At 44.1% G+C, this 27,333-nt stretch overlaps 1 protein-coding gene across 2 annotated transcripts in view; it reads left to right on the top strand.

Moving 5' to 3' along the window:
• Positions 1-26,291, top strand: part of csrnp3 (cysteine-serine-rich nuclear protein 3) — a 367,963-nt gene extending 341,672 nt beyond the window's left edge. For both annotated transcript variants that reach the window (XM_085986454.1, XM_085986453.1), the window contains 3 exons: positions 8,767-9,026; positions 20,161-20,457; positions 21,040-26,291. In XM_085986454.1, coding sequence (XP_085842580.1) covers positions 8,767-9,026; positions 20,161-20,457; positions 21,040-22,137 — 1,655 coding nt within the window. In that variant the 3' untranslated portion in view covers positions 22,138-26,291. The remainder of the gene's footprint in view (positions 1-8,766; positions 9,027-20,160; positions 20,458-21,039) is intronic.
• The last annotated feature ends 1,042 nt before the right edge of the window (positions 26,292-27,333 follow it).

The raw sequence follows: 27,333 nt of genomic DNA, 5'->3' as shown, positions 1-27,333 counted from the left end.
TCAGGTCCCCCCTCAGCCTTCTTTGCTCCAAGGAAAACAACCCCAGCCTGTTTAGTCTTTCTTCATAGCTGAGGCGCTCCATCCCAGGTAACATCCTGGTGAATCTTCTCTGCACCCTCTCCAAAGCAATCACATCCTTCCTATAGTGAGGCGACCAGAACTGCACACAGTACTCCAGCTGTGGCCTCACCAGCGTTTTGTACAGCTTCATCATAACCTCCCTGCTCTTATATTCTATGCCTCGGCTAATGAAGGCAAGTATCCCATATGCCTTTTTAACCACCTTATCTACCTGTTCCGCTGCCTTCAGGGATCTATGTACATGTACACCAAGGTCCCTCTGACCCTCTGTACTTCCTAGGGTCCTACCACTCATTGTGTATTCCCTTGCCTTATTTGTCCGTCCAAAATGCATCACCTCGCACTTTTCAGGGTTAAATTCCATTTGCCACTTTTCCTCCCATCTGACCAACCCGTTTATATCGTCCTGTAGCCTGAGGCTTTTCTCCTCGCAATTTACCACCCCACCAATTTTCGTGTCATCTGCAAACTTACTGATCATACCTTTTACATTCTCATCCAAATCATTTATGTAGATCACAAACAGCAAGGGTCCCAGCACCGATCCCTGAGGTACCCCACTGGACACAGGCTTCCAGTCACAAAAGCAACCTTCGACCATCACCCTCTGCCTCCTGCCACTCAGCCAGTTTAGGATCCAACGCGCCAAGGCACCCTGGATCCCATGGGCTCTTACCTTCTTGACCAGTCTCCTATGCGGGACTTTGTCAAAAGCTTTACTGAAATCCATGTAAACCACATCCACAGCATTTCCCTCATCCACACAACTAGTCACCCCCTCGAAAAATTCAATCAGATTGGTCAGACATGATTTACCCTTGACAAAGCCATGCTGACTATCCCTGATTAATCCTTGCCTCTCCAAGTGGAGACTAATTTTGTCCCTCAGAATTTTTTCCAATAATTTCCCTACCACAGATGTTAGGCTCACTGGCCTGTAATTCTCTGGTTTATCCCTGCTACCCTTCTTGAATAATGGTACTACGTTAGCTGTTCTCCAGTCCTCTGGTACATCCCCTGTGGCCAGAGAGGTTCTGAAAATTTGTGTCAGAGCCCCTGCAATCTCCTCCTTTGCCTCACACAACAGCCTGGGATACATCTCGTCCGGGCCTGGGGATTTATCCACTTTTTGGCCTGCTAAAACCGCTAGTACCTCCTCCCTCTCGATGCTAATATGTTCAAGTATGTCACAGTCCCCTTGCCCAATTTCTATGTCTACATCGTCTTTCTCCATAGTGAACACAGATGCAAAAAATTCATTTAAAACCCCGCCTACATCATCTGGCTCTACGCACAGATTGCCACTTTGGTCACTAATGGGCCCTACCCTTTCCCTGGTTATCCTCTTGCCCTTAATATACTTATAAAACATCTTAGGATTTTCCTTTATTTTTCTCGCCAGTGTTATTTCATGGCCCCTCCTCGACCTCCTAATTTCTTTTTTAAGTATGCCCCTGCACTTTTTATACTCCTCTAGGGCTTCCTCCGTCTTTAGTCTTTTGTAACTGCCAAAAGCCCCCCTTTTTTTCCTAATGCATTTTTGTATATCCCTTGTCATCCAAGGTTCCCTTTGCTTGTTGGTCCCACCCTTGACCTTTACAGGAACATGTTGGCGTTGTACTCTCTCTATTTCCCTTCTGAAAGTCTCCCACTGCTTTGATGTGGATTTTCCTATCAGTAGCTGCTCCCAGTCCACTTTGGCCAGATCCTGCCTTATCATATTAAAATTGGCCTTTCCCCAATTTAGAACCCTTATTTCCGGGCCGTCTTTGTCTTTTTCCATGACCACCTTAAATCTCACCGAATTATGGTCACTGTCGCCAAAATGCTCTCCTACTGACACTTCCACCACTTGCCCGGCTACATTCCCTAGAATTAGGTCCAGTACCGCCCCCTCTCTTGTAGGACTTTCTACATGTTGGCTCAAAAAGCTCTCCTGGATGCACTTTTAAGTATTCTGCACCCTCTAAGCCTTTCACACTCTGACTATCCCAATTAATATTGGGGAAGTTGAAATCCCCCACTATTATTACCCTATTATTTTCGCACTTCTCTGAGATTTGCCTACATATCTGTTGCTCTATCTCCCCCTGACTGTTCGGGGGCCAATAGTACACTCCCAGCAAAGTGCTTGCCCCCTTTTTGTTTTTAAGTTCTACCCATATGACCTCATTAGAGGAACCCGCTAATATATCATCCCTCCTTACAGCAGTAATTGATTCCTTAATTAATATTGCAACACCCCCTCCCCTTTTACACCCCCCTCTGTCTCGCCTGAAGATTCTATACCCCGGAATATTGAGCTGCCAGTCCTGACCCTCCCTCAACCATGTCTCCGTGATAGCAACAATATCGTACTCCCATGTGTTCAGCAACAACTTCAGTTCATCCACCTTATTTGCAAGACTCCTTGCATTAAAATAAATGCCTTCCAGCCTTGCCATATTCCCTTTTGCCTTCACATATTTGCTCTGCCTTCCCAGCTGACTTGTTTTTTCCTCCGTATTTGGCTGTAAATCACCCCCTACTATAGTTCCACTCTGTATCCCATCCCCCTGCCAAGTTAGTTTAAACCCCCCCCAGCAGTGCTAGCAAACCTCCCCGCAAGGATATTGGTCCCCCTCTGGTTCAGGTGTAAACCGTCCGACTTGTACAAGTCCCACCTTTCCCAGAAGCAGACCCAGTGATCCAGGAAACTAAAGCCCTCCCTCCTGCACCATCCCTTTAGCCACGCATTCATCTGTTCTATCTTCCTATTCCTATACTCACTAGCACGTGGCACCGGGAGTAATCCAGAGATTACAACCTTTGAGGTCCTGCTCTTTAATCTTCCACCTAGCTCCTTAAATTCTTGCTGCAGGACCTCATCCCTCTTTTTACCTATGTCGTTGGTACCAATGTGGACCACGACCTCTGGCTACCTCTGGCATGGAGTCTCCACTGCTGTCCCTGTCAATACTACCTGCTCTTGCTCACTTGTGAATTATGAGACACCAGGTGACAACTCTAATCTATGGCGCAAAGGACCCACCGAGGTGTGCGTATCTGTGCTTGGTGCTACTGACGCTGCACCCTCAGAAGCTGGAGGTTCCTCTGAGGAGTTGTCTTCCTCCTCCGACTGGACAGTGGGGGCGGCGGTTGATGGAACAGTGAGAGAGTAAAGAGATGAATTGGAAGTGTTATAATAAGAATGGGTAACATTACCATTATGCACATGATGACTTTTCACTGGCTGCTGACATCAGTCACCATATGAGTGACTGTTGTATGCCAAGTGGCTGTATGAGATGTGATTCTGTCACCAGGTTGCTAGGGTGTCCCCCTCTCTCTGTCTCCCACCGCCAGCATCTCTCGAGCTCCCGAAATCTCCAGAGCCCTCTCCTCTGCTGCTGTTAGGTGTGTGAAGACTGGAGGGCCACCTCCAATTCTCTCCCTCTCTCTGTTGTTATGGGCTCTTTTCTCCTGCAAGGAGGGAAAGAAGAGAAGTTTGAGTGAGAGTGATGGAATGAGGGTAAGGAGTGGATGGGTTACATCTGTAAAGGGTGACTATGAGGGAGTGGGGTGCCAATGCCAAGTGGCCTACTTCTGTGGTGTTACTTGCTATGATTGCAGTAGGATGAGGGTGAGTATGAGGGGTGGTTAATCAGATGGGGATGTGAGTATGTACATGGAGAGAGAGGGATGGGTGGACCTGGAAGGTGTGAGTAATGATGTGCAGGAGTAGACTTGAGAAGGCAGAGTGATGGGGTTGTGGTGACAGGCACATCAGGATGAGGTGAGGGTGGCCTTGCACTCACCTTTCCTGACCTCATCAGATCATTGAATCTCGTCTTGCGCTGGATCCAGGTCCTCCTCACGACCTCCCTGCTGCTGACCTCCTCTGCTATTTCCAACCAGGCCGATTTAGTCTCTTGGGGAGGTCTCCTGCGTCTATCTGCTGGGAAGAGGACCTCCCTGCGTGCTCTTACTGCCTCAACCAGAATATGCAGCAAGGCATCTGTAAAGCGGGATGCAGCCCTCTGCCTTTGGGTATTCATAGTTCTCACTTTCCATATTAACTCCAACCTTTCTAATGCTCCTTTCACACTCCTTTACTAACCTTCAAATGCGATATGACCAAGGCTGCTTTAAATATGGGCACTGGAAATTAGTCATTGATGATGTCATCAAACCCGCACCCTTTAATAGGGCCGGGAAACACACATGCCTGGTTTAATAGGGCCATTGCACTAAAATTGCTCTGAAGATCGGGCTGACCAAGACATTGCGGTACCGACCTGCTGAGCAGCCCGCATGCACCCAACCCAACTCAGAAGGGAAAATTCCGCCCTGATTGTCCACCATTTTTGCCCAATAGTTAACATGTATGAATAGAAAATGCAGAATTATAGAAAAAAATGTCTAACAAAAACATTGCACTATAAAGGCACTGTAAACATTACAGAACAAAATCTTTCCAAAGGCTATTTAAGAGCTCCTTCATCCATGGAACTTCCATTGCTGCCATTCCAAAAAAGTTGCACAAAGTAAAAAAGAGCGAATCTGGTACACAAATATCACTGATCTGTGCTAGGTCTGAATTTGAATATTTTTGCAAAAAACCTGAAGCCTTAGTGAGGCTCACACTAGAAATAGGCGCAAGCACTTCAGCTCACTATAAATAAAAGTGCAGAGAATTTCAAGCCAGAAGGAAGTTGATGCACTCCTTTCTGCATCAGTTGTGCATCTGCTCTGGGGACATACAGGAATGCACAACCCCTAATATCTCATGAGTAACCATTTACATTTACAGTAAACCGGTTTCTATTGACAAAATTGTTGATGGGAATGTTGAAGTATTTTAGTGAAACTTATTGCACAGCTGAGCCATTAGAGGATACTGGTAAGCACCTTTACCCTGTAAATATCCTTATTTTCAACTTTTCTCCTCCTCCTGACTCATATTTTGATGGATGCAAGCAGTCTCTGGTGCCTAACAGAAGCAGCCATACTTCATAAGCCATGGTGGTGAGTGTCAACAGACGATACAAGCATGCAGGCAGAACATTTTAGCTATGCCAGATCCTATCTGTACTTGAAGCCCATAAAAGTATACTTTCCAGCATGGACCCCTAAATAGAGTCATAACGGCACAGAAGGAGGCCATTCGACCCATCGGGTCCGTGCCGGCTCTCTGTAGAGCAATCCAGTCAGCCCCATTCCTCCGCTCTATCCCCGTAGCCCTGCAAGTTTATTTCCCTATCCAGTCTCCCCTTTAAAACGTTGAGGCCTAGAAATTCGGTGGGCTGCGCCACCAGTTAGCGCCTAAAGAGGGCACTAAAGTGAGCTTTAGCGCCACGCCACGCCTCCCGCGATATTTAGCTGGGGCGCTAATGGCGGCATTAGCCTGTTGCGCTGCGCCGCCACCGATGACGTCATCGGTGTGCACAGCGCCCCGCTACCGCCCTGATCGCGATATTTGGCAGCGACCGCCTCTGTAGCGCCGCTGGCTAATCGCGCCCGGTTCACGGGGCCTACCTGTGGCGGCAGTGGCGCAAATTAAGGTGGAGGTGCGGGGCGGCCGTTTTTTTCGGCGGCCGCCTGCCAGCACCTCCGTCCCCGGCCTCCTGTTCTCCCCCCGCGGCATTGCCGGCTGTTTTCCGAGAGCCTGGCACTTCTCCTCGGTGCCGGGCTCTTTTGCCGGCACTTGCGATCGCTCATCGCGCTGGTGCAGGCCCCTCCCCCTTAAGAATGGGAGGAAGGCCTGCAGTACCGCAGCGCGCCGTGCCACAGTGCGTGGCGCTGCGGCACGTTGCGCTGCGATTTCAGTTTCAGCGCCCTAAGAGGGACGCGGAGCGCCTCGAGCCTTGCCCCGTGTCCCTCTTGGGGCGCTCAAGCTGAATTTCCGGCGATCGCTGCTGCTCCGATCGCAGCGCAAAATCTGGCGCCCAGGCGAGCTTGGCGCCCCGTTTGCAGCTCCACCCAATTTCTCCCCCTGAGTGTTTCCGCTTCCACCACTTCCGTCGGCAGCGAGTTCCAGGTCCTCACCACTCGCTGCGTAAAAATGTTATTCCTCACATCCCCCCTGTATCTCTTGCCCAAAACCTTAAATCTGTGTCCCCTAGTCCTTGTACCATCAACTAGTGGGAACAACCTTTCCCTGTCTAGCCTATCCAAACCCGTCATAATCTTGTACACCTCTATCAAATCACCCCTCAACCTCCTTTGCTTCTCCAACCTGTCCTTGTAGCTAAGATCCCTCATCCCCGGAACCATTCTGGTAAATCTCCTCTGCACCCTCTCGAGGGCCTTTACATCCTTCCTACAGTGTGGTGACCAGAACGGGACTGAATACTCCAGTTGTGGCCTAACCAGCGCTTTATAAAGGTTCAGCATAACTTATCTACTTTTGTGCTCATTACCTCTATTTATGAAGCCCAAGACACCATATGCTTTGCTAACCACTCTCTCAATATGCCCTGCCACCTTCAGGGACCTATGCACATTAACTCTCAGGTCCCTCTGTCCCTGCACACTCTTTAAAACTGTGCCATTAAGTGTATATTGCCTCTCCCTATTTCTTCTGCCAAAATGCATCACCTCACACTTCTCTGTATTAAATTCCATCTGCCACTTGTCTGCCCATTCTGATAGCCTTTCTGTGTCCTGTTGCAGTTGATTGGTATCATCCTCACTGTTTGCCACACTCCCAAGTTTGGTGTCATCGGCAAATTTAGAAATTCTACTTTGTATTCTAATATCCAGGTCATATATATCAAAAAAAGCAGTGGCCCCAGCACTGACCCTTGGGGAACACCACTGTCTACCATCCTGCAGTCTGAAAAACAGCCATTTACCACAACTCGCTGTTTTCTGTCCTTAAGCCAATTTCTTATCCAAGCTGCTACTAACCCACCTATTCCGTGAGCCTCAATTTTGTTAACCAGCCTTCTATGTGGTACTTTGTCAAACGCCTTGCTAAAATCCATATAGACAACATCTATTGTATTCCCTTCCTCGATCCTCCGTATTACTTCATCAAAAAATTCAATTGTGTTAGTCTTTTACAAATCCCTGTTGGCTCTCCTTAATTAGCTTAAACCTCTCAAGTGCCCGTTAATTTTTTCCTTGATTATTGTTTCTAAAACTTTACCCACCACTGATGTTAAACTGACCAGTCTGTATTTACTAGAATTTCCCTTACACCCTTTCTTGAACAATGGTATCACATTTGCCACTTTCCAATCCTCAGGCACCTCCCCCGCATCTAGGGAAGATTGGAAAATTATGGCAAGCCCTTCCGCTATCTCCTCCCCAATTCCCTTAGCAATCTGGGATGCAAGCCATCTGGACCAGGTGACTTATCCACTCTAAGCATACCCAGCCTTTCTAGTACATCCTTTCTATCAATTTTCACCCATTCCATTGCTTCTACCTTTTCTACTGCTACTGATATTTTGTCAGCATCCACCTCCTTAGTAAACACCGATACAAAGTACTCATTGAGTACTCTAGCCTTGCCCTGCGCCTCTAAGCATATAACACCTTCTTTGTTGCTAATAAGCCCCACCCTGCCTCTTACTACCCGCTTACTGTTTACATGCTAGTAGAAGATTTTTGGCTTCCCTTTTATGTTAACCGCCATTCTACTCTCATATTCTCTCTTTGCCAATCTTATTTTCATCTTCACTTCCCCTCACAACTTACTGTATTTGGTCTGGTTCTCACTTGAATAATTCACCTGACATGCATCATACACCCTCTTTTTTTGTTTCATCATCTTCTCTATCTCCCTCGTCATCCAAGGAGCCCTTGCTTTGGTTCAGTTACCTTTCCCTCTTGTTGGAATGTACCTAGCCTGTACTTGGAATATCTCCTCCTTAAAGATCACCCATTGTTCCGTTACAGTTTTTCCTGTCAGTCTTTGGTTCCATTTTACCCTGGCTAGATCCCTTCGCATCCCATTGAAGTTAGCCCAATTCCAGTTTAAAAGTTCCACTCTAGATTGTTCCTTGCACCTCTCCATTGCTAATCAAAATCTTATGATACAATGATCACTCGTACCCAAGTGTTCTCCCACAGACACTTGGTCGACCTGGCCCACCTCATTCCCCAGCACCAGATCCAACAATGCCTCCTTCCTAGTTGGGCCAAGAACATACTGTTCAATGAAATTCTCCTGAACACATTTCAGAAATTCCTCCCCCTCCTTTTCCTTTACCCTAGCATTATCCCAATCGATATTTGGATAATTAAGGTCCCCCAGTAGCAATCAGGAGGGAATCACTGGCAGATTTTCCCTTTCCCTGGCCAGAGTACACTGTGGCCAATTATATCCCCTATTACAATCCAGGCTGAGATCACCAAACTCAGCACAAACCAGATATTGAGCCTAGGACTGTCCTGATCTGTATAGCTCAATGCACATTGGGAGGCATTTTTATCCTCTCAAAAAAAATCGGGAAAATATGAATATACTGTACTTTTAACAAAAATTCTCACCATAGTTTTATAAAAACCCCTAAGACTACTATTTGCTAAGTTTGAAAGAATAATGATAAAGTTTGCCAACAAGACTCCGTCATTTATGTCAGATCTGCATCAAATAATTTTTTTCTGTCTGATGGTCACAATGGTACGTTTTTAGAAGCACAATCAGGCGGCATAGGACAGTGTCTAAACTAGATTATCTTTTTATATCCACAGCATCATCAATCCTTAAAAGGGAGAAGCGGATGAGGACAAAGAATGTTCGCTTTGACTATGTGACTGTGTATTACTTCACACGGAGACAGGGCTTCACTAGTGTTCCCAGCCAGGGTGGCAGCACACTGGGTATGTCCAATCGACACAAATGTGTACGACAGTATACACTTGGGGAATTTGCCTTGGAGCAAGAGAGACTCCACGGAGAGATGCTGAAAGAGCACCTGAAGGAGGAAAAGCTCAACTCACTAAAACTGAAGGTAAGATGACTCCTTTATTTATCCTTACTCAGAAACATTTGTAGCTGGCAATGTGAGTACAGCCTTCAGACCACAGTTTGTGGAGATCACATTTTCAGAACCCCAAGGGATTATTTGCAAGTTTGATCAGAGGTGGTTTCTAGTTGAATTTCAATTTTGATACTGGTTGGTAATGGTAACCCAGTAGGCCCTGAAATTCCTGGGTTGGGGAAGGGTGTAAGTTAACAATTGCAAATTTAAAGGGCAGGAATTTTTGACAGGACTGATGCATGCTGTATTCCACTGAGAAACGCCCTGGCATAAATTCCATTGAGTTTCAAGACGCAAATAGGAGTTTCCATCAGAAGTTATGGCGGTGAAGGTGGTTAAGCTCCGAGGAAATTTCCAGCAATAGTTTCTGCCTCAACCACTAACTCTGGACGTTAATTCCACAGCCTCACAATGCTACTCCTGCTCTCTGTTCTAACTCTCTTACATTTAATCTTGTATCTATGGCCCCTAATTCTGAATCCTTGACTTACTCAAAACACATGAACTGCAAAGGCTTCCATTTTCCCAAACGTGCAACGCATTTGCAATGACAAGCATTACTTCTTGCATGTGAATTTACAATATGCTGGGATTCAGTTATATGCTCTTGTTATTCATCTGAAAACATTCTTAACCCTGCTGACCCAGTGAGGTAAACAAATGAGTTACGACACTGCAAGGGGGTCCTTGGGCTTATGGAGGTCCCACCCACAGCCACATCCACTTCCTTCCCATTCCTCAAGTTGTGTCTTGTGAAGGCTTTTTCCCTGGTACTCCAACAGTGGCATCCCCCTGTTCTCTAATGTGAGATAGCAACACTTCCACATCAGCCTCTTAATAGTTACATGCTCGTCTTTTTCCTTCTGGCAGCAGCCATTTTAGTCTCTCTTCCAAGAGCTTGTGCAGCCCTTTAACTGCATGTAGCCCTTTAAATCAGCCCTTGTATGTGGCCTCTTGCTAGCAGGACTCTTAATCTTGATCCACCAACATTATTGAAATGAGCTGATTCCTGGATTTCTGACTGGGTCAAAGTCTTTGGATATTGGCGGGCATAAATCCCACCCTGCCACAGTTACACTGTGCCATCGGGGATCCAGGAATTTCCATGCTATGGTCTTTAAAGGTTATTTGTTTAGGTTTTGCCACATTAAACCTACACACATGGCACCCAAAACAATGTACCAAATAGGAACACCATCACGTTCGATTCTATTAAAAGTTTGGCGTACTTCTATTAGCCAAAAGAACACCAACCGATAATTGCATAAATTTTTAAACAGCAATTTGAATAGTTAGATGTACTAGAACTTCTTAAAGTTCACTGTCTTTATGAACAGTATTTTGGGAGGAGAAAAGCCAGAAGAGTCAGGCATTCTATTCATTATTGTGATGCCACATTGAGGTGACGTGATGATGAGTTTTGATATGATTCATGTGATTATATATTGAGAAATAATGCAAGAAGGTTTGCCAAATGCTTTTTCATGAAGATAGTGCCCTTTAAAGAATTAGGTGATGGAGATTTAGACCTTGATTTTTCTTGATTCTGGGAGGGGGTGGGGAAAGAAGCTTTCCACTGGGAGGACCAGGTTTTGCAAAGGTGCTGGCTCTTTAAATTCCAGTGGGGTGGGGGCGCATGGGTAGATCTTCCTCTAGCCCTCGCAACCATATCATGGAAGCATGTTTGTGGGAGTTCCCAGGGTATCCTGGGAAATTTCACCTATCCTGCCATTATAAGGCATCAGAAGAATTCACTCCAGCTAAGAGCTGGCATGAATATCCATGAGGGTCTTACGAAAGCCTTAAACCTTTACTAGACGAAGGACATCTATATCAGATGGGATTGATTATCTTAACCAAAATGTCCACTTGCATAATTGGGAGCAAAAAATGTAAAAAGGAAGATTTTGGTGGGGCCTCCACTCTGCTATCGAATCAGCCTGGTGCTACTCAAACTTTCTGACCAGCGGTTCGGAGTGGGCATCATTGAAGCATCCTTGCAGGCACAATGTATGTTCTTGGCTATGTAGATTACCTTATCCATGCAATTTGGAACAGGGTCTATGTTTTAGGACTTGGGCGGATTAGGGTTTCATTCTGCCACACGTGCCAATGGTTCAGGACCCTAGGAATTTCAGGGCCGGGGTGGGGGGGGGGAGACGTAATTTTGACTTTGGACGATAGTGTAAAATGGGGGGATATAGGATCTGCCGACCATTATACACCACTCCCAATGTTCATTTCTATTGAATTCCATAGAAACAAAAATCGTGAGAGTTGTATAATGGGCAGCATGCCTGTTTTACACTATCTCTCAAAGTCATAATTACCCTTAGTGTGTGCTTACTTGACCTATACAGAATGTATTATTTCTCTGAAATTATTAAGCTGAAAGTGAGGGCAAGATATGGGTTCCTGCTTTAGTACCAAACATAATTATAATTAAAATGACTATCAGTAATTAAAGACAAACAAAAGCCATCAAATGAGTGTGGTAGTCTAATGCTTATGGTACTGGGCTAGCAACCCAAAAATCATGAGGTTGACTCCCACCATGGTTGTGAAACTGAATTTGATAAGCTTTGTAAATTTGTGCGTTAGCACCAGAAAAAATGGCCATGAAAGCTGCTGATTTGTCATGAAAACCCAACTGGTTGACTAATGTCCTTCACTCTTAATGCTAAACATTGGAATTAGTCCAGCAAACAACTAATTGGGTCTATTTTGTACACTATAACTGCTACACCAATTCACTGCATTGAAAACACCAGATTCTGCTCACAGCAGGATCCTAACTGTTCAATCAGTCCCAGCCTTTGGCACAGACCATTGAGTAATCGCAGGTAATACCGTACTCATGAATGTAAAATGATTTTCATTGATCTGACTGCAATTTCATATCAGTATTACTTCTTGAATCTGCTCCAGTTTAGCAATGGTATAATACAATTTTATGGTTTCCATACTGTCAAATATCCATATATATTAGTTCTAAAGAAAAGAGATCACACAGAACATGCATTTGTGTGGGTTTTGGTACCAATTTGTGAAGCAAACTTCTTTACCTTCAAACTAAAATAACAAGTGTCATGAGACATTTGTTCTCGTCCTGGAAATTAGATAGTACAAGCCTGCCTGGGAGGAAATTATGGTAAAAGTAGACTGAATGCAGAAACTAAATCAGTGGATTATAAATATAATAATTAAAACTTAGGGTGTCGTGAAGTCCCAAAGGTTTGAGGCTTTGAAGCTATGAGCATTCTGCTTTCTGCAGCCCAGATTTTGCTTTTTACAACTATGATTTTTTTCATCCTATCAGTAGCTATTGGGATTCAAAGTGACAGCCAGAGCTTTAAAGCTTTGCAGTTGCAATGGCAATGACTGCTTGTTATGTTGGTAGTTTAAGAAATAATTCTATTTCATTTGTATGGGATATGTTTTGAGAAATCATGTATTTGGTATTAGAGATATTAAATTAATACTCCGCTATGTTCTGACTTCAACACTGAGTCAAAGTAGACTATTATATTACAAAAGCAAAATACTGCGGATGCTGGAAATCTGAAATAAAAACAGAAAATGCTGGAAATACTCAGCGGGTCAGGCAGCATCTGTAGAGAGAGAAACAGAGTTAACGTTTCGGGTCGTTGACCCTTTGTCAGAACTGGAAAAAGTTGGAGATGTAACAGGTTTTAAAGCAAGTGTAGGAGCAGAGAGAGGAGGGGAGGGTAGGAAAGAACAAAAGGAAAGGTCTGTGATAGGATGGAAGGCAGGAGAGATTAAGAGACAAAAGGGATGATGGTGCAAAGCAAAAAGAGATGATAATGGGACAAGTTAAGAAACAAAGGATAGCTCTAGATGAAGTGTAAATGGCAATGGCAGAATGATTGACATATGCCATGTGAGAGAGAGTAATAAAATGATAAGGGCAGAGATTATGGTCTGAAATTGTTGAACTCGATGTTGAGTCCAGAAGGCTGTAAAGTGCCTAATCGAAAGATGAGGTGCTGTTCCTCGAGCTTACGTTGAGCTTCATTGGAACAGTGTAAGAGGCCGAGGACGGAGAGGTCAGAGTGGGAGTGGAGCGGAGAATTAAAGTGACAGGCGACCGGAAGCTCGAGGTCACCCTTACGGACTGAGTGGAGGTGTTCCGCAAAGCTGTCACCCAATCTGCGTTTGGTCTCCCCAATGTAGAGGAGACCACATCGTGAGCAGCGAATACAGTATACTAGATTGCAAGAAGTACAAGTAAATTGCTGTTTCACCTGGAAGGAGTGTTTGGGGCCCTGGACAGTGGGAAGGGAGGAGGTAAAAGGGCATGTGTTGCATCTCCTGCGCTTGCACGGAGAGGTGCCAGGCGAAGGGGAAGGGCTGTTAGGGGTGATTGACGAGTGGACCAGGGTATCACGGAGAGAGCATCCCTTCGGAATGCTGAAAGGGGAGGTGAGGGGAAGATGCGTTTGGTGGTGGGATCATGCTGGAGGTGGAGGCTGGTGGGGTGACAGGTGAGGACAAGGGGAACCCTATCATGGTTCCGGGAGGGAGGGGAAGGGTTGAGAGCAGAAGTGCGGGAAACAGAACGGACATGGCCAAGGGCCGTGTCAACCACGGTAGAGGGGAAATCCTCAGTTGAGAAAAAGGAAGACATGTCAGAAGCACTGGTATGGAAGGTGGCATCATCAGAGCAGATGCGACGGAGACAGAGAAACTGGGAGAATGGAATAGAGTCCTTACAGAAGCGGGTGGGAGGAAGTGTAATCCAGGTAGCTGTGGGAGTCAGTGGGCTTATAGTGAATGTTTGTCAATAGCCTATCTCCAGAGATGGAGACAGAGAAGTCGAGGAAGCGAAGGGAAGAGTCGGAGTTGGACCATGTGAAGGTGAGGGAATGGTAGAAATTGGAAGCAAAGTGAATGAAATTTTCTAGTTCAGGGCGAGAGTAGGAAACGGCACCGATACAGTCATCAGTGTACCAGAAAAAGAGGTGAGGGAGGGGACCTGAGTAGGACTGGAACAAAGAATGTTCCACATATCCCACAAAAAGGCAGGCATAGCTAGGACCCATGCGGGTTCCCATAGCAACACCTTTAACTTGGAGGAAGTGAGTAGAGTCAAAGGAGAAGTTGTTCAATGTGAGAACAAGTTCAGCCAGGCGAAGGAGGGTGGTGGTGGAAGGGGACTGGTTGGGCCTCTGTTCAAGGAAGAAGCGGAGTGCCCTCCAGCCATCCTGGTGGGGGATGGAGGTGTAGGGAGATTGGACGTCCATAGTAAATAGAAGACGGTTGGGGCCAGTAAACTGGAAACTGTTAAAGTGGTGGCAGGCGTCAGAAGAGTCATGGATAGGTGGCAAGAGACTGGACAAGGGGAGAACTATGAGGTTGGTGGCCGTGGAGGGAAGATCTCCAGAGGAGATGAGGTCAGTAACAGTCTTGGAAAAGGTGGCTATTATATTGATGCACACTTCTCCCAGCAAGCAGCACTTTTGTACTTTTCATGAGATTAAAGAAATGCTGGGAAGGCAGTTATCAATATGAAAATTTTTATTTTCAGTTCACTTCGGCTCAGCACTAAAGTTAGGAATGTTTTCCCCTCACCCTCCACATACTGCTCTACACATTATTTCAGGGGCCTGCAGCATTACAAAATTGAGCACAGGGTGAGTGCAGTGGCCATAGTCATCCTGATACACGGGACAGCCGTTGATAGAACAGAAAGGAAAATACGCAATGTGGGTAAATTTTAACATAATTTCTTACAGCTATCAAAAGCATCTTTTGTGGAGAATTCAAAACAAGTCTTTGCTTCTTTAAAAAGGCATGAGTCGTACCAATTGATAGATCAGTGCCAGCATTTTCTGGTCATGAATTCTGTTCCCAGAACGGATACTGATTTCTTGAAACCACGAGTGATTTTACTGATGACATGTCTGGGTTTTTTATATTGCTGGTACATTTAATATCTGCTCACAGAAGTGTCGTGTGTTTAAGAAAAAGTGATTGGCAAACTTTTTTCATTTGTTTGCAAAGACATATTGCAATAATATAAATTGTATCTAAACAAGTTATCACATCATAGAAGCGCATAGAAGTTACGACACGGAAACAGGCCATTCGGCCAATCGGTCCATGTTGACATTTATCTTCCACCCGTGCAAATAGTTCCAATCACAATTACCCATCCTGTTCCCATATCCCTTTAGCGCACTTTCCTTCATCTGCCTATCCAATTTAATCTTGAATGATTGGAAGTGGATTGGTTGGAAAATTTGAAATAAGTTGGCACGGGTTGGGAACCCGCCGTCGACCCGCCCCCACGTGCCTTTCCCTTAGGAGCGTCTGCCGGTGCGTCAGCGACCCGGATGGCAGAGGCAGGCAACCTAATTCAGATCATTATCAGCTTGATGTCAGACCCTTAAGCACCTTTTTTAGCCTACCTTTCAAATTTCCCTGCATGATCACAGGATTCACGTAGCTCGGGAACCACGTCTGTCAACCTGAGGCGGGAGTTGAATTGCCATTGCTCCAGCTGATTATTTGACAGCAGGAAATGTACTATAAAAGCACCAACCTGACCGCTGATCACTTTCCTCAGGCAGAAGCTGTTGCTGACTGCATTCCCAGCACACATTTAGCTTTCGACAGGCTGCAAGTGATTGCAGCAAAGTCGCCATCCAGTCTCTCCTCATTGGTAGAACCTATTACGCCATTGAAAGATTGCTTCTCTCATCTCTACTTGACCTACCATCTATTCCATCAGCATGCGTGCCGTTTATACTGTCTCACCTTAGTGCTCAGAATCAGATCACGATGAGCTCCAACACCAGCAGCACCAGGCACACCAGCAGCACCACCAACAACACCACCAACATTCTCCTCAACCACCTGATGCTGCACAGGACAGAGAGCATCAGCACAGGACTGCACCACGTCGGAGGCAATACCCCCTCACACAGGGTATACAGGCAGAGGGTGAGCTTCCTCAACATGACAGAGCAGCAGTGTCAAAGGAGGCTCAGGCTATTGTGCCAGGTCATCGCAGACATTTGCACATTGCTGGAGCAAGACCTGCCCAGAGGAGCGGGTGGACATGCCTTACCAGTGGCTGTCAAAGTCACCAGTGCCCTCAACTTCTTCGCCTCAGGCTCCTTCTGGGGATCTGCAGCAGACATTTGCGACATCTTGCAGTCCTCCCCTGCACCCCCCCGCAACAGATGCAACACACAGGTCACCGATGCCTTCTTTGACGAGTCAGCCAATTATATCAATTTGCCACTGATGAACCCAGTGTTACTGAGCGGGCGCTCGGCTTTGCCGCTCTGGCTGGCTTCCCACGGGTGTAAGGCATCATCGACTGCACACATGTGGCCATCAGCGCACCCCATCATCACCCAGGAGTGTTTGTGATCCACAAGGGCTTCCACTCCCTCAATGACCAGCTAGTCTACAACCATAGAAAGATCATCATGCATGTGTGTGCCAAATTCCCAGGCAGATGCCATGACTCTTTCGTCCTGCGACTGTCCACCCTCCCTCTGCTCTTTGCTCCTCCAAACAGACTTTCCGGCTGGCTGCTCGGAGACAAGGGCTATCCACTGAGGATGTGGCTCATGACACACTTGAGGCCAGATACTGAGGCCCAGGAGAGATATAATGAAAGCCACATTTCCAACAGATGTGTCATAGAGCAGACAATAGGCATGCTGAAAATGCGCTTCAGATGCCTTGACAGATCTGGAGGAGCCCTTCAGTACACACCAGCCAGGGTCTCCAGAATCATTGTGGTCTGCTCTGCCCTGCACAACATAGCGCAGCTGCTAGGATTAGCGCTGCATGAGGAGCAAGGCTCTGAGCACACAGCCTCTTCAGAGGAGGCGGAACAGGAGGAGGAGGAGTATCAGCTGGGAAAGGAGGAGGAGAAGGAGCTGGAGGAAACTGCGGACCGGATCCCACCAGCACCCGAGCACATTGCTGCCTGGGAGGCCAGGGATGGCCTCATCATGGCCAGATTTACTTAACTTCAGGCATTACACCCATATGGCTGCCACATGCTACACCAGGTTGGCACCACCCCACAGCAACACCATAAAGCATCCCTACAATGAGCAAGCCATTCCTTTCACACTGACCTCCATTGCTGGAGGTAACGTTATGTCTCACCATTCACTGCAAGTCACTAAGCCACTTCCAAAGGTGCACACAAATTTTTCCATAACCGGAAAGTGGTGAAAATAAAGCTTTTTTATCTGTGACATTACAGTAATGGAAACTTTACGGAAACATTTAATAAAACACCCAAGTGACTACCCTTATGAATCTACTTGTGTTTCAACTTTCGCTTATGCGTGCTTCTATGAGGTGCTACCCCTGTGGCTTCAGCAGAGGTAGAGGCAGCCTGCTCACATCCCTGCTGCGACTGCTTAGACACGCATGACGGACGTCCTCTGGGTTTTGGAGCCTGTGATGGCCCCATCAAAGTCTGCTCCTCCTGCGACTGTGCAGGGGCAGACTTGGCCATCGCTGTCCGAGGAGGCATCTGGGGCTCTGACTGAGGAGGTGGAAATGGGGGAGATGTGTAAGCGCTTTAAGAGGAGCCCCTACTTTCATGTCCCCTCTCACCATCTTCCCTCTCATGGGCCATCCGCACTTCCCTGCTAGCAAGGAGCTGGACAGCACCTTGCTGCACATCAGTGGGACCATGAGGACCCACATATATGCTGACATCCCTCCTAGAGAGGACGTCTATGAGCATCTGCCATCTATTCGCCATAGAGCTCATGTGAATGGTGCATTACTTGCTCCATGCAGGTGGCCATCCTTTCCAGTCACCAAAACCTGCGACACAGTGGTGCTCATGTTGGAGATGAACTCCTCCATTCTCTGAACATTTGCAGACATTGCGGTCGCAAAACCTGTCAGAGTCCCCTGCACATCATCCTGCACCTCCAGGATTGCACTCTTTCTGGATGGCCCCTGAGGCTCACTGTCTGCATGCAGGTGAGCAGAGCTGGGAGCGTCCTGCGCCCTCTGGCAAGGAGTCTCCACTGCTGTCCCTGTCTCCACCATCTCCTCTTGCCCACTTGTGACAGACCAGGTGACAACACTACTGTATCTCACGTGGGACCCACCGAGGCGTGCGTCTCTGTGCTGGTGCTGGGTGCGCTTATATCTGGTGACAGAGGAGCCTCCAGCCACTGAGGGCGCACCAAGGAGTCGTCTTCCTCTTCCTCCTGGACAGTTGTTGGGGGGGGGGGGTGGGGGGGTGCTCTTGATGGACATGTGGGGGAGTAAAGAGACGAGTTAGATATGTCATATGAAGAATGGGTACAGATACCATTATGCACATGATGAATATTCACTGGCTGATGACATCAGTCCCCATATGAGTGACTGTTGTATGCCATGTAGCTGTATGAGATGTAATTCTGTCACCAGGTTGCTGAGATGTCCCCCTCTCTCCGTCTCCCACCTCCAGCTGCTCAACAACTCCAGAGACTTCCAAGGCAGCCCCTTCTGCTGTTGTGAGGGTGGCAATTGATGGAGGGCCACCTCCGGTTCTCTCCCTCTCCCTCTTATTGTGGGCTCTCTTTTCCTGCAAGGAGGGAAAGAAAAGAAGGTTTAGTGAGAGTGATGAAATCAGTGTAAGGAATGAATGCATTACACCTTTCGAGGGAAACTATGATGGAGTGGTGTGGCAATGCCAAGTGGCGTCCTTGTGTATTGTTAGTTGGTATGATTGCATTAGGATGAGGGTGAGTGCGAGGGGTGGCTAGTAAGATGGGGATGTGATAATGTAGATAAAGAGAGAGGGATGGGTGGATGTGCAAGGTATGTTGGTGTGAGTAAGGATGTGCAGGAATAGAGTTCGGAAGGCAGAATGATGGGGATGTGATCAGAGGCACAGCAGGATGAAGTTGAGTGTGGCTTTGCACTCACCTTTCCTGATCTAATGAGATAATTGAAACGTTTCCGGCACTGCACTCAGGTCCTCCTTAACACATCCCTGCTGTTCGCCTCCTCTGCAATTTGGAGCCAGGCTCTTTTTGTCTCCTGGGGAGGTCTCTTCCGCCCATTGGAAGTGAAGAGGACCTCCCTGTGTGCTCTGACACCCTCCACAAGCATATGGAGGGAGTCACCAGAGAACCTGGGTGCAGCCCTCTGCCTCTGTGCAGCCATGTTTCTAAGTGTTTGGAACAATCAAAACCTCCAGTGCAGTGACTGCACACTCCTAGATTAACCTTCAAATGCAATGTGGCCATGGATCCTTTAAATATCCCAGCTGAAATTGCGTCATGGATGACGTCATCAGACCCGCACCATTTAATAGGGCCGGGTAATGTGTAGGGCAGGTTTAATAGGCTCCATTAGCGCAAAGTCTATTTTTGCAGCGGATGGAAGCAGGAATGGGGTCGCGAGCTGCCATGGTGACCGCCCGCACTGGACCCCCCCAGATAAAGGAAATTCCGGCCATAGTTTCTGCCTCAACCACTGACTCTGGAAGTGAATTCCACAGCCTCACAGCTCTGTGTGTGAAGAGGTTTCTTCTACCCTTTGTTCTAAATCTCTTGCATTTAATTTTGTATCACATGGCCCCTTGTTCTTGACATTCTAGTATTGGAAGCAGTCTGCTTCTATCTACCCTATCCCATACTTCCATAATTTTTTTATTTCTATTATAGTGCCCTGTAATCTACATGGTTTTAACCCAAAAAGAACCAACTTTATGTTTTTCTTTGTATTTATATTTCCTCATATCAGGCAGCATCCTAGTGAATCTGCATTGTGCCCTCTCTAAAGCCTCAGTATACTTCCTTGTTTGTGACATCTTCATGATGAAAATAATTCTTGTGGTTTTTCTATATAAACTCTAATATTCTTTCCATCCTGAAGACTGTGGCCCATTAAAACATGTTTCTCCAGAATTTCTTGCATTGAACAATTGTTGCTTTGAAATTTGTCTTAAGTTTTGATTAAAAATAGTTTAAAAAATGTAAACTTTAGTCTTTAACGCTTTTCACTTATTCAATAAATTTTAAAACTGCACACGGAGTACTTTTTTAGATAAGTATTGGTCAGATAGTATTAATGTAGTCATGTTTTGCATTTGCAGCTAACAAAAAATGGTACAGTAGAGTCTGAGGAAGCCAATACACTCACATTAGATGATGTTTCTGATGACGACATTGACCTAGATAACACAGAGGTTGATGACTACTTCTTCTTACAACCATTGCCAACCAAAAAGAGAAGGGCACTATTACGGGCTTCTGGGGTTAAAAAGATCGATGGAGAGGAGAAACATGAGCTCCGTGCAATTCGTGTATCCAGGGAGGATTGTGGCTGTGATTGCCGAATATACTGTGATCCTGAGCTTTGTGCTTGTAGTCAAGCAGGGATTAAATGCCAGGTAAGCAGATAACTTGTGTCATTTATATGAACACTGGATTTTATTTAGCTGCAAGTGTATTTTTAACAAGTGCTGTCCCATTTCTTGACACAAAAACATTTTGTTGTGATGCAAATTGAATGAGCTTTTATCCCCTCCCCTCCCTTTCTACCACAGCTTATTTCTTTTGTGGTTTGTTGCATGGAGAGTGGAGGGAGTATGTTAATGTGGTGCCTGTGCTAACAACAGTATTTGGCTAGAAGGTGTGCTGTGCAGAGGAGTGGAATTACTGTCAGGAAATTACATTTATCTTTTCAGCATGAGGAGTAAATAGCCTTTGCACTCGCCTTGCACCACGTGAGGTTGTTTCCTCCCCAGTGCTGACTTGGAAGTCTTATCTTTTAATGAAAAAGGGCATTTGAGTATTTATTTGGTGGCGCAGTATGGCATTTTGTGCCAGTAAATAAAGTCAGGAAAACAGTAACTTTTAGGCATTATATCGAACAATATATCAAACACCAACACACTCATTGGTACCTGTAACCTGGGATGCAACATATGCATTTGCTTGTGTAATAATTGGTCTGTGCAATTTTTCCTTAGGTCGACCGCATGTCTTTCCCATGTGGATGCACAAAAGAAGGCTGCAGCAACACTGCGGGCAGGATTGAGTTCAACCCGATCAGGGTACGGACACACTTTTTGCACACAATAATGAAGCTGGAGCTGGAGAAAAATCAGCAGCAGCTTGGGATGGAGAACGGTTTCCCAGGAGACATGAATGCTCACGCTAGCCATCTGGTACAAAGCCAGCAGCCCCACGAATATTCTGTTGTGGACAGCTTTGACATTGAAAATGAACCCGAAACTGCAGTGATGCACCTTCAGTCAGCAGAGGAGCTGGACTGGCAAGCAGAAGACGAGGAGGAGGATGATGATGACGGGAGCAGTTTGTGCAGTGGCATTACGGACTCCAGCAGTCAGAGCTTGGCAGCCAGTGAGTCGGATGAAGAGGCAGACTGCAAAGCTGAAAGCTTTAGCGAAGTATTGGCTGCCCCTGTGGTGACACAAACTGAAGCTATTCCCCTTTCTTCTGTGTTATGCTATGCTGATGGCACTTCTGTGCATGATAGCACGCCACCAGAAGATGCCTCTTATTACACTAACTCTTCAACACTATATTATCAGATAGAGGGTAATGCTGCTGCTGCTGCTGCTGCTACCACTACTGCTACTACTAGCACTACAACGGCTACTATAGATTGTGGCAATGAGCCTTTCTGTGTAGAAGCCACTTTAACTTCAAACTATACAGAGAGGAATCAGGAGAATGGAGCACTTTCCTCGGTGCCTTATGGCTCAGCTGCAGAGCAATATATTGAATACGCACAGCAGCCGGAGGGAAGCTTTACTGGTACTCACTATCCCGTTACAACACCCTCTGTGATAGTTTGTTGCCCCTCAGCACATGAAAACAATGCTCAGTGTAACAGTTTATATGCAGAGCAACAGCCAGGCCACTCTCAAGCAGATCTTCAAAGCTATTTAAATAACCATGTTCAAGATGACTATGTTGCTGCTTCAAATGGGGATGTTTACGCACCTAAGCAGGTTATGGAAAATGCCATCATCCTCCCAGAGGGCAACGCACTGTTAGAAGAGACTATCAAAACATCAGTAGTGGAAACTGTGTTTGTTTAGTGTGCCCAGTCACTCTATTTTATGTCCGTTACTACAGTTTATTCAGAATGGGAAGGAGTATAACTTAAATACCTTTTTTTAACAGTCACCGTCTTTAGGTTGACTGGTCAGTAATGGTGGTTGGTGCCACTAGCTTTCAATGCTTTAAAGACTGCAAGATGTGATTGGAAGAATTCTTTATCCACAGCTATGAAATGCTGCATTAGACTTTACATGCTTTGGTACAAGCCATCCTAGTCACTAATAATTTATATGACTTTCAAAAGCATTTTAACTGTTAAACAAGCATTACTGGTGAAGCATACCAAGCCAGCCAGATTGAAGATTTATATCACAAGCTTTACTCTTGGCTTTTAGTCTGCATCACATAATCTCAACAATTTAAATAAGGTCCCAGTTTTCAACAAAACATGTGGCTAGAACTTTTTACGTACTGTACATGTGAAAATTGTGAAAATAATTTTATTGTTTCATTTGTGAATTTATTTATGCCAGTTAGTGTGCAATTATGTGACGTATATATTAAATATTCCTGTTTGATTATGACAGCTGTATACATGGGAGACTGATGAGCCGATCCATGGCTAACAGCAAAAGATTTTGTTTGAAATTATATAGGTTTCGTTTTCAATTAAGGTGATATTTTGAGCTTGATAGAAGTGGGCAGTTCTTTCTTTTCTGTGTTTTTCTTCAGTACTCTATAGCGTTGTCAAGCCAGAACAACTGATGTAAAAGAAAAGCTCTGTGTGGATGCATCTTGCAGCTGTAGGAATTATCTTAAAACAGGTTGTTGTGTTTTCGACCTATAGCATGTGCAAATGAGCTAGGTCCACTGTACTGAATGAGAAATCCTGAATTTCCACTCCTTTACTGACTACATTGGACATATAAAAAATACCATCTACTGTAGAAAAAAATTCCATACTATCAGCACACTGAAAGGGAGTGAAAGGGCTGATACCTCCAATAGCTAAAGGAGATGCATATTCCTTTTATCAAGCAGACTAACATGAAATCTTTATTACAGAAAAATGTTGTGGGCTCTTTCTAAGTACTGTGCTTTTTCCAGTTAAAACTTAATTTTTTTTGGAAAGGTATCTAGATGTTTTGTCAGGCTACATGTTTGAGGACCTGAATTTATTTTCTATATTAAGCCACTCTACTGTATGATTTATAATTTATTAATATATACATTTTTTTTGCTCTCACTTGCCTATATCTTCTAAGTACATGAAGCAGCTCACAAAATGGAATACTGCAGAGATTCAACTTCAGTGAGATAGAAATTGTCAAAATGCAATTCTTACAGCCTGCAGCAATCTAGTGGTGACTTTTTAAAAGGCATTCCAGGAAAACACTGCTTACTTTAATTCATACATTCCCATTAGAGTGTGATAGTGCTTATGTCTAGGAAAAAACTACTTGGGCAACCACGGTAAAGGTCATTAGTTATCAGAACCTCATTTTAACACTCCATTAAATAGTTCCTGGTATCTTTTGACAGCAATCAGGGTGTAAGTTATGCCTGAAGTGAGCAGGATAAATGGTTCCCTGGTGGAATGTTCATTTCACACAATGCATCTTACTTCAAATTCTGCTCCTACTCAGCAGTTACATTAGCGAATAAATGCTTGGATTTCAGGTTCAGCATTTAACAAATAGAAAATTGAAAGGTTCAGAAAGTCCAAATGTGATTTTATTTAAAAATAATAATTCAAAGTCTCACGTTTCATAAATTCTAACAGGACACCCGACATACTCTGCTAATGCATGGATATGTCATATGATAATTATAACAAATAATTTCCAAATCACTGTACAATTGAAACCCAGTGGCTTAATTTTGTGCGGGTTTATACTGATCTACTTGAACTTTATTTTAAATTGTGTCGTGTAAATAGAATATAAATCACAATTGTCCACTGGATAAAATTTGCTTGTAGCATGCAACATGTTTGTGTAACAATGAAAGAAAGGCTTTGACACCCAGCCTCCAACTACACACCTCCTCTCTACCTCCATACTGCCCAAAATAAAGAATCAGAACTGCAATCAGCAGTGCTCCAACATTCAAAACCTAAATTTGCTTGGAATTAGGTGTACTGGTTGTTAACGGCTGAATTTGGTGCTGGATATATTTACTATAGGCTTGGTTTCTAAAAAAAATACACCCAAAATTACTATAACTATTTGAACAATGTCCAAAATACAGCTTTGAAAAGGCAAAATATATGAAACTTTTTTCTTTCATTCTCAGCTTTCTTCAACATGTGGCTACATGGATAAAAGTAAAGTAGGTTACTGTTTATACTCGTACAGTCTCGTACATTACAAAAACATGATGAAGTTGGAGTTCAACTTTAATATAAATGTGCATTACCAATTTACTTAAACTCGCAAATATTAATAACAACATGCTATTGAGATGGTTCAATTACATATTAATATGTTCTTTAAGTCTGTTGAATAAACTGGAGTGTTTTCCATTCATAGGCAAGTAACGGATAATTCATTAATACTTTGACACCCAACATACTCTGCTAATGCTTAGATATATACTTTGATAGTACAGAGACATCAGCTGGGTTTGCATATTAATGTCTGTTGACTTCTCAAAGAGTTTGTGGCATTAGGTTCATTTTTTCTAACAGAGTTCTTCATGTACTTCCTTGGATACCACCAAGCCCGTAACATTTTTTAACAAGACACTTGCTGTTCTTCATGCAAGTACCTTATGTTGCAGTATTTGCAAAGAATCTCAAAAATCATCCTTGATTCAATAAAATGACACTTTCAAGAAAAAAAAAGAAACTTTTAATTTTCAAATATGTTGACATCTACTGAGGTGAATAACTTAATTTCCCCATAAAAGCCATCGGGATCAGATAATGTTGCCATGCGGTAATAAACAGCAATACAGTGAGATTATGCTTTTAAGTTTGTAATAGTCAGGCATTGTGGTAACACAGCACATAAACCAGATAAATTAGTGAATAATTCAGGTTGCTCAATAGTTCTGGGTGATATTGGTGGCTTCACCTAAATAGGATTAATGTAATTAAGTATTTTTTTTAATTAACCTTATTGAATATCAGGAATCATGTAATAACACTTAAGGCACTGGGCCTTAAACTGGCATAGAATATTGAGAAAATATCGTCAGGCAAGGGACAAGATGTACAAAAAACACGTTATTCCAGTTGTTGGTGATGACACAAGTAACATAGAGTCGTATAATCACAAAAGCTCTTCAGTCCATTACCTTTGATGATCAAAATCAGTTGTATGATAATTCATGCAGGAAGAAAATTGAGAAAAACTGCTTGTGTCATGAATCCAGTTAAAAGAAATGGGAGGTTTTTAGCCCAATTCACCCTTGTAAGTTTACACAGGCAAGTACTTTTCAGGCAGGTTGCTACTTCAGCTTTAATTTTTGGAAATTACTTTAAATAATATTTTGCATCATTGAAAGAGGAATTAAAATGCACACTGGAAGTTTCTCAACTCACATTTGACAGGCAGTTTAGTTGTCTCGTCCAGGATCCTACCGTACAGGCAATACTTTGCATTGCTATTTTAGAAAACTGTGGATATTGCAAGAATTTATACAGTCAACCTGTGACCCTAGTTGTGCCAAAAGAGAAGAGGAAGGTAGGCTACAAAGCCACACAATCCCAACAACTCATTTCAACCTGGGTCTTATATATTGTAATAAAGTTTTTCACAGTAGCTGTAACCTTGGTAGTATTTATCTGTGCAGTATTTATTATGAATGATGATACAAACACTTGATGTATTTATTGTGGTTTGTTGCAACAGTATATTGCAAACTTTTCTCAAATTTTACTGTAATATCTTTTGTTGCCAGTATATTAGTGCTAATTGTTAAGGCTGTACTGTATTATATGAGCTTCAGTTTTCTGATGTCTACTTGTTTGTATTCCAGCTATTGAGAGGTGCAGGTTCAACATTTGTCCAATTAACTTGCATCTTTGGGGCCTGTAAAACTGGACAATGTATTGTTTCAGAAATTCTTTGCCTTCTTTGCACATACAGTTGTTGCTTATAGATGGTCAGAATGTGAAAATTCTATGTTTTAATTATTCCACATTGCTGTAGAAAATGAGGCCAAAATACAGTACTGATTGAATTTTCATCATTGCCAACTGGTGCTTTCTTGTCTATTTGCATTTTCAACAACAATCATTTGTAGGCAAAAATTACATTCTAGTTGTTCAAACATTTGGAAAAACAATACATAAATGTTAAGATGTTCCATATAACAGCAGCAACTTGCATTTATATAGCACCTTTAACATCCTAAAGCATTTCACAGGAGCATAATCAGACAAAAACTGATATTGAGTCAAAGGAGGAGATATTAGAACAGGTGACTAAAAGCTTGGTCAAATAGGCAGGTTTTAACATAGGAACATGAGTAGGCCATTTAGCTCCTCAAATCTGTTTAATGAGATCATGACTGACCTGTGACCTAACTCCATATACCTGACTTTGCCCCATATCCCTTAATACCTTTGGTTAACAAAAATCTATAAATCTCAGATTTAAAATGAACAATTGATCTAGCATCAACTGGCATTTACAGAAGAGAGTTCTAAACTTCTACCACCCTTTGCATGTAGAAGAGTTTCCTAATTTCACTCCTGAAAGGCCTGGCTCTAACTTTTAGGCTATGTCCCCTAGCCCTAGACCCCCCAACCAGTGGAAATAGTTTCTCCCTCTCTACCCTTCAATATCTTGGAAACTTATATCAAATCATCCCTTAACCTTCTAAATTCCAGGGAATAAAATCCTAGTTTGTGTCAAGATATAAAGGCCAGCATTCCACTAGCCATTTTGATTATTTTCTGTACATGACATTTTAACAAACTATGTACATGGACCCCAAGTCTCCTTGGACCTCCACTGTTTCCAGCTTTTCACCATTTAGAAAGTATTCTGTTCTATCCTTTTCAGATCCAAAGTGGGTGGCTTCACAGTTGCCTATATTGAAATCCATTTGCCACAGTTCTGCCCATTCACTTAATCTATTAATATCTTTGGAATTTTATGCTTCCATCTATACTGCTTACAATACTGCCTATCTTTGTGTCATCAGCAAACTTGGATATGTGGCTCTCTGTCCCATCATCTAAATCGTTAATAAATATGGTGAATAGTTGAGGTCCCAACACA

Source organism: Somniosus microcephalus, chromosome 4 (assembly GCF_052327205.1).
Source record: "Somniosus microcephalus isolate GS21.2 chromosome 4, FLI_Smic_1.0, whole genome shotgun sequence".
Taxonomy (NCBI): Eukaryota; Metazoa; Chordata; class Chondrichthyes; order Squaliformes; family Somniosidae; genus Somniosus; species Somniosus microcephalus.
This window is presented reverse-complemented; position numbering and strand designations above follow the sequence as displayed.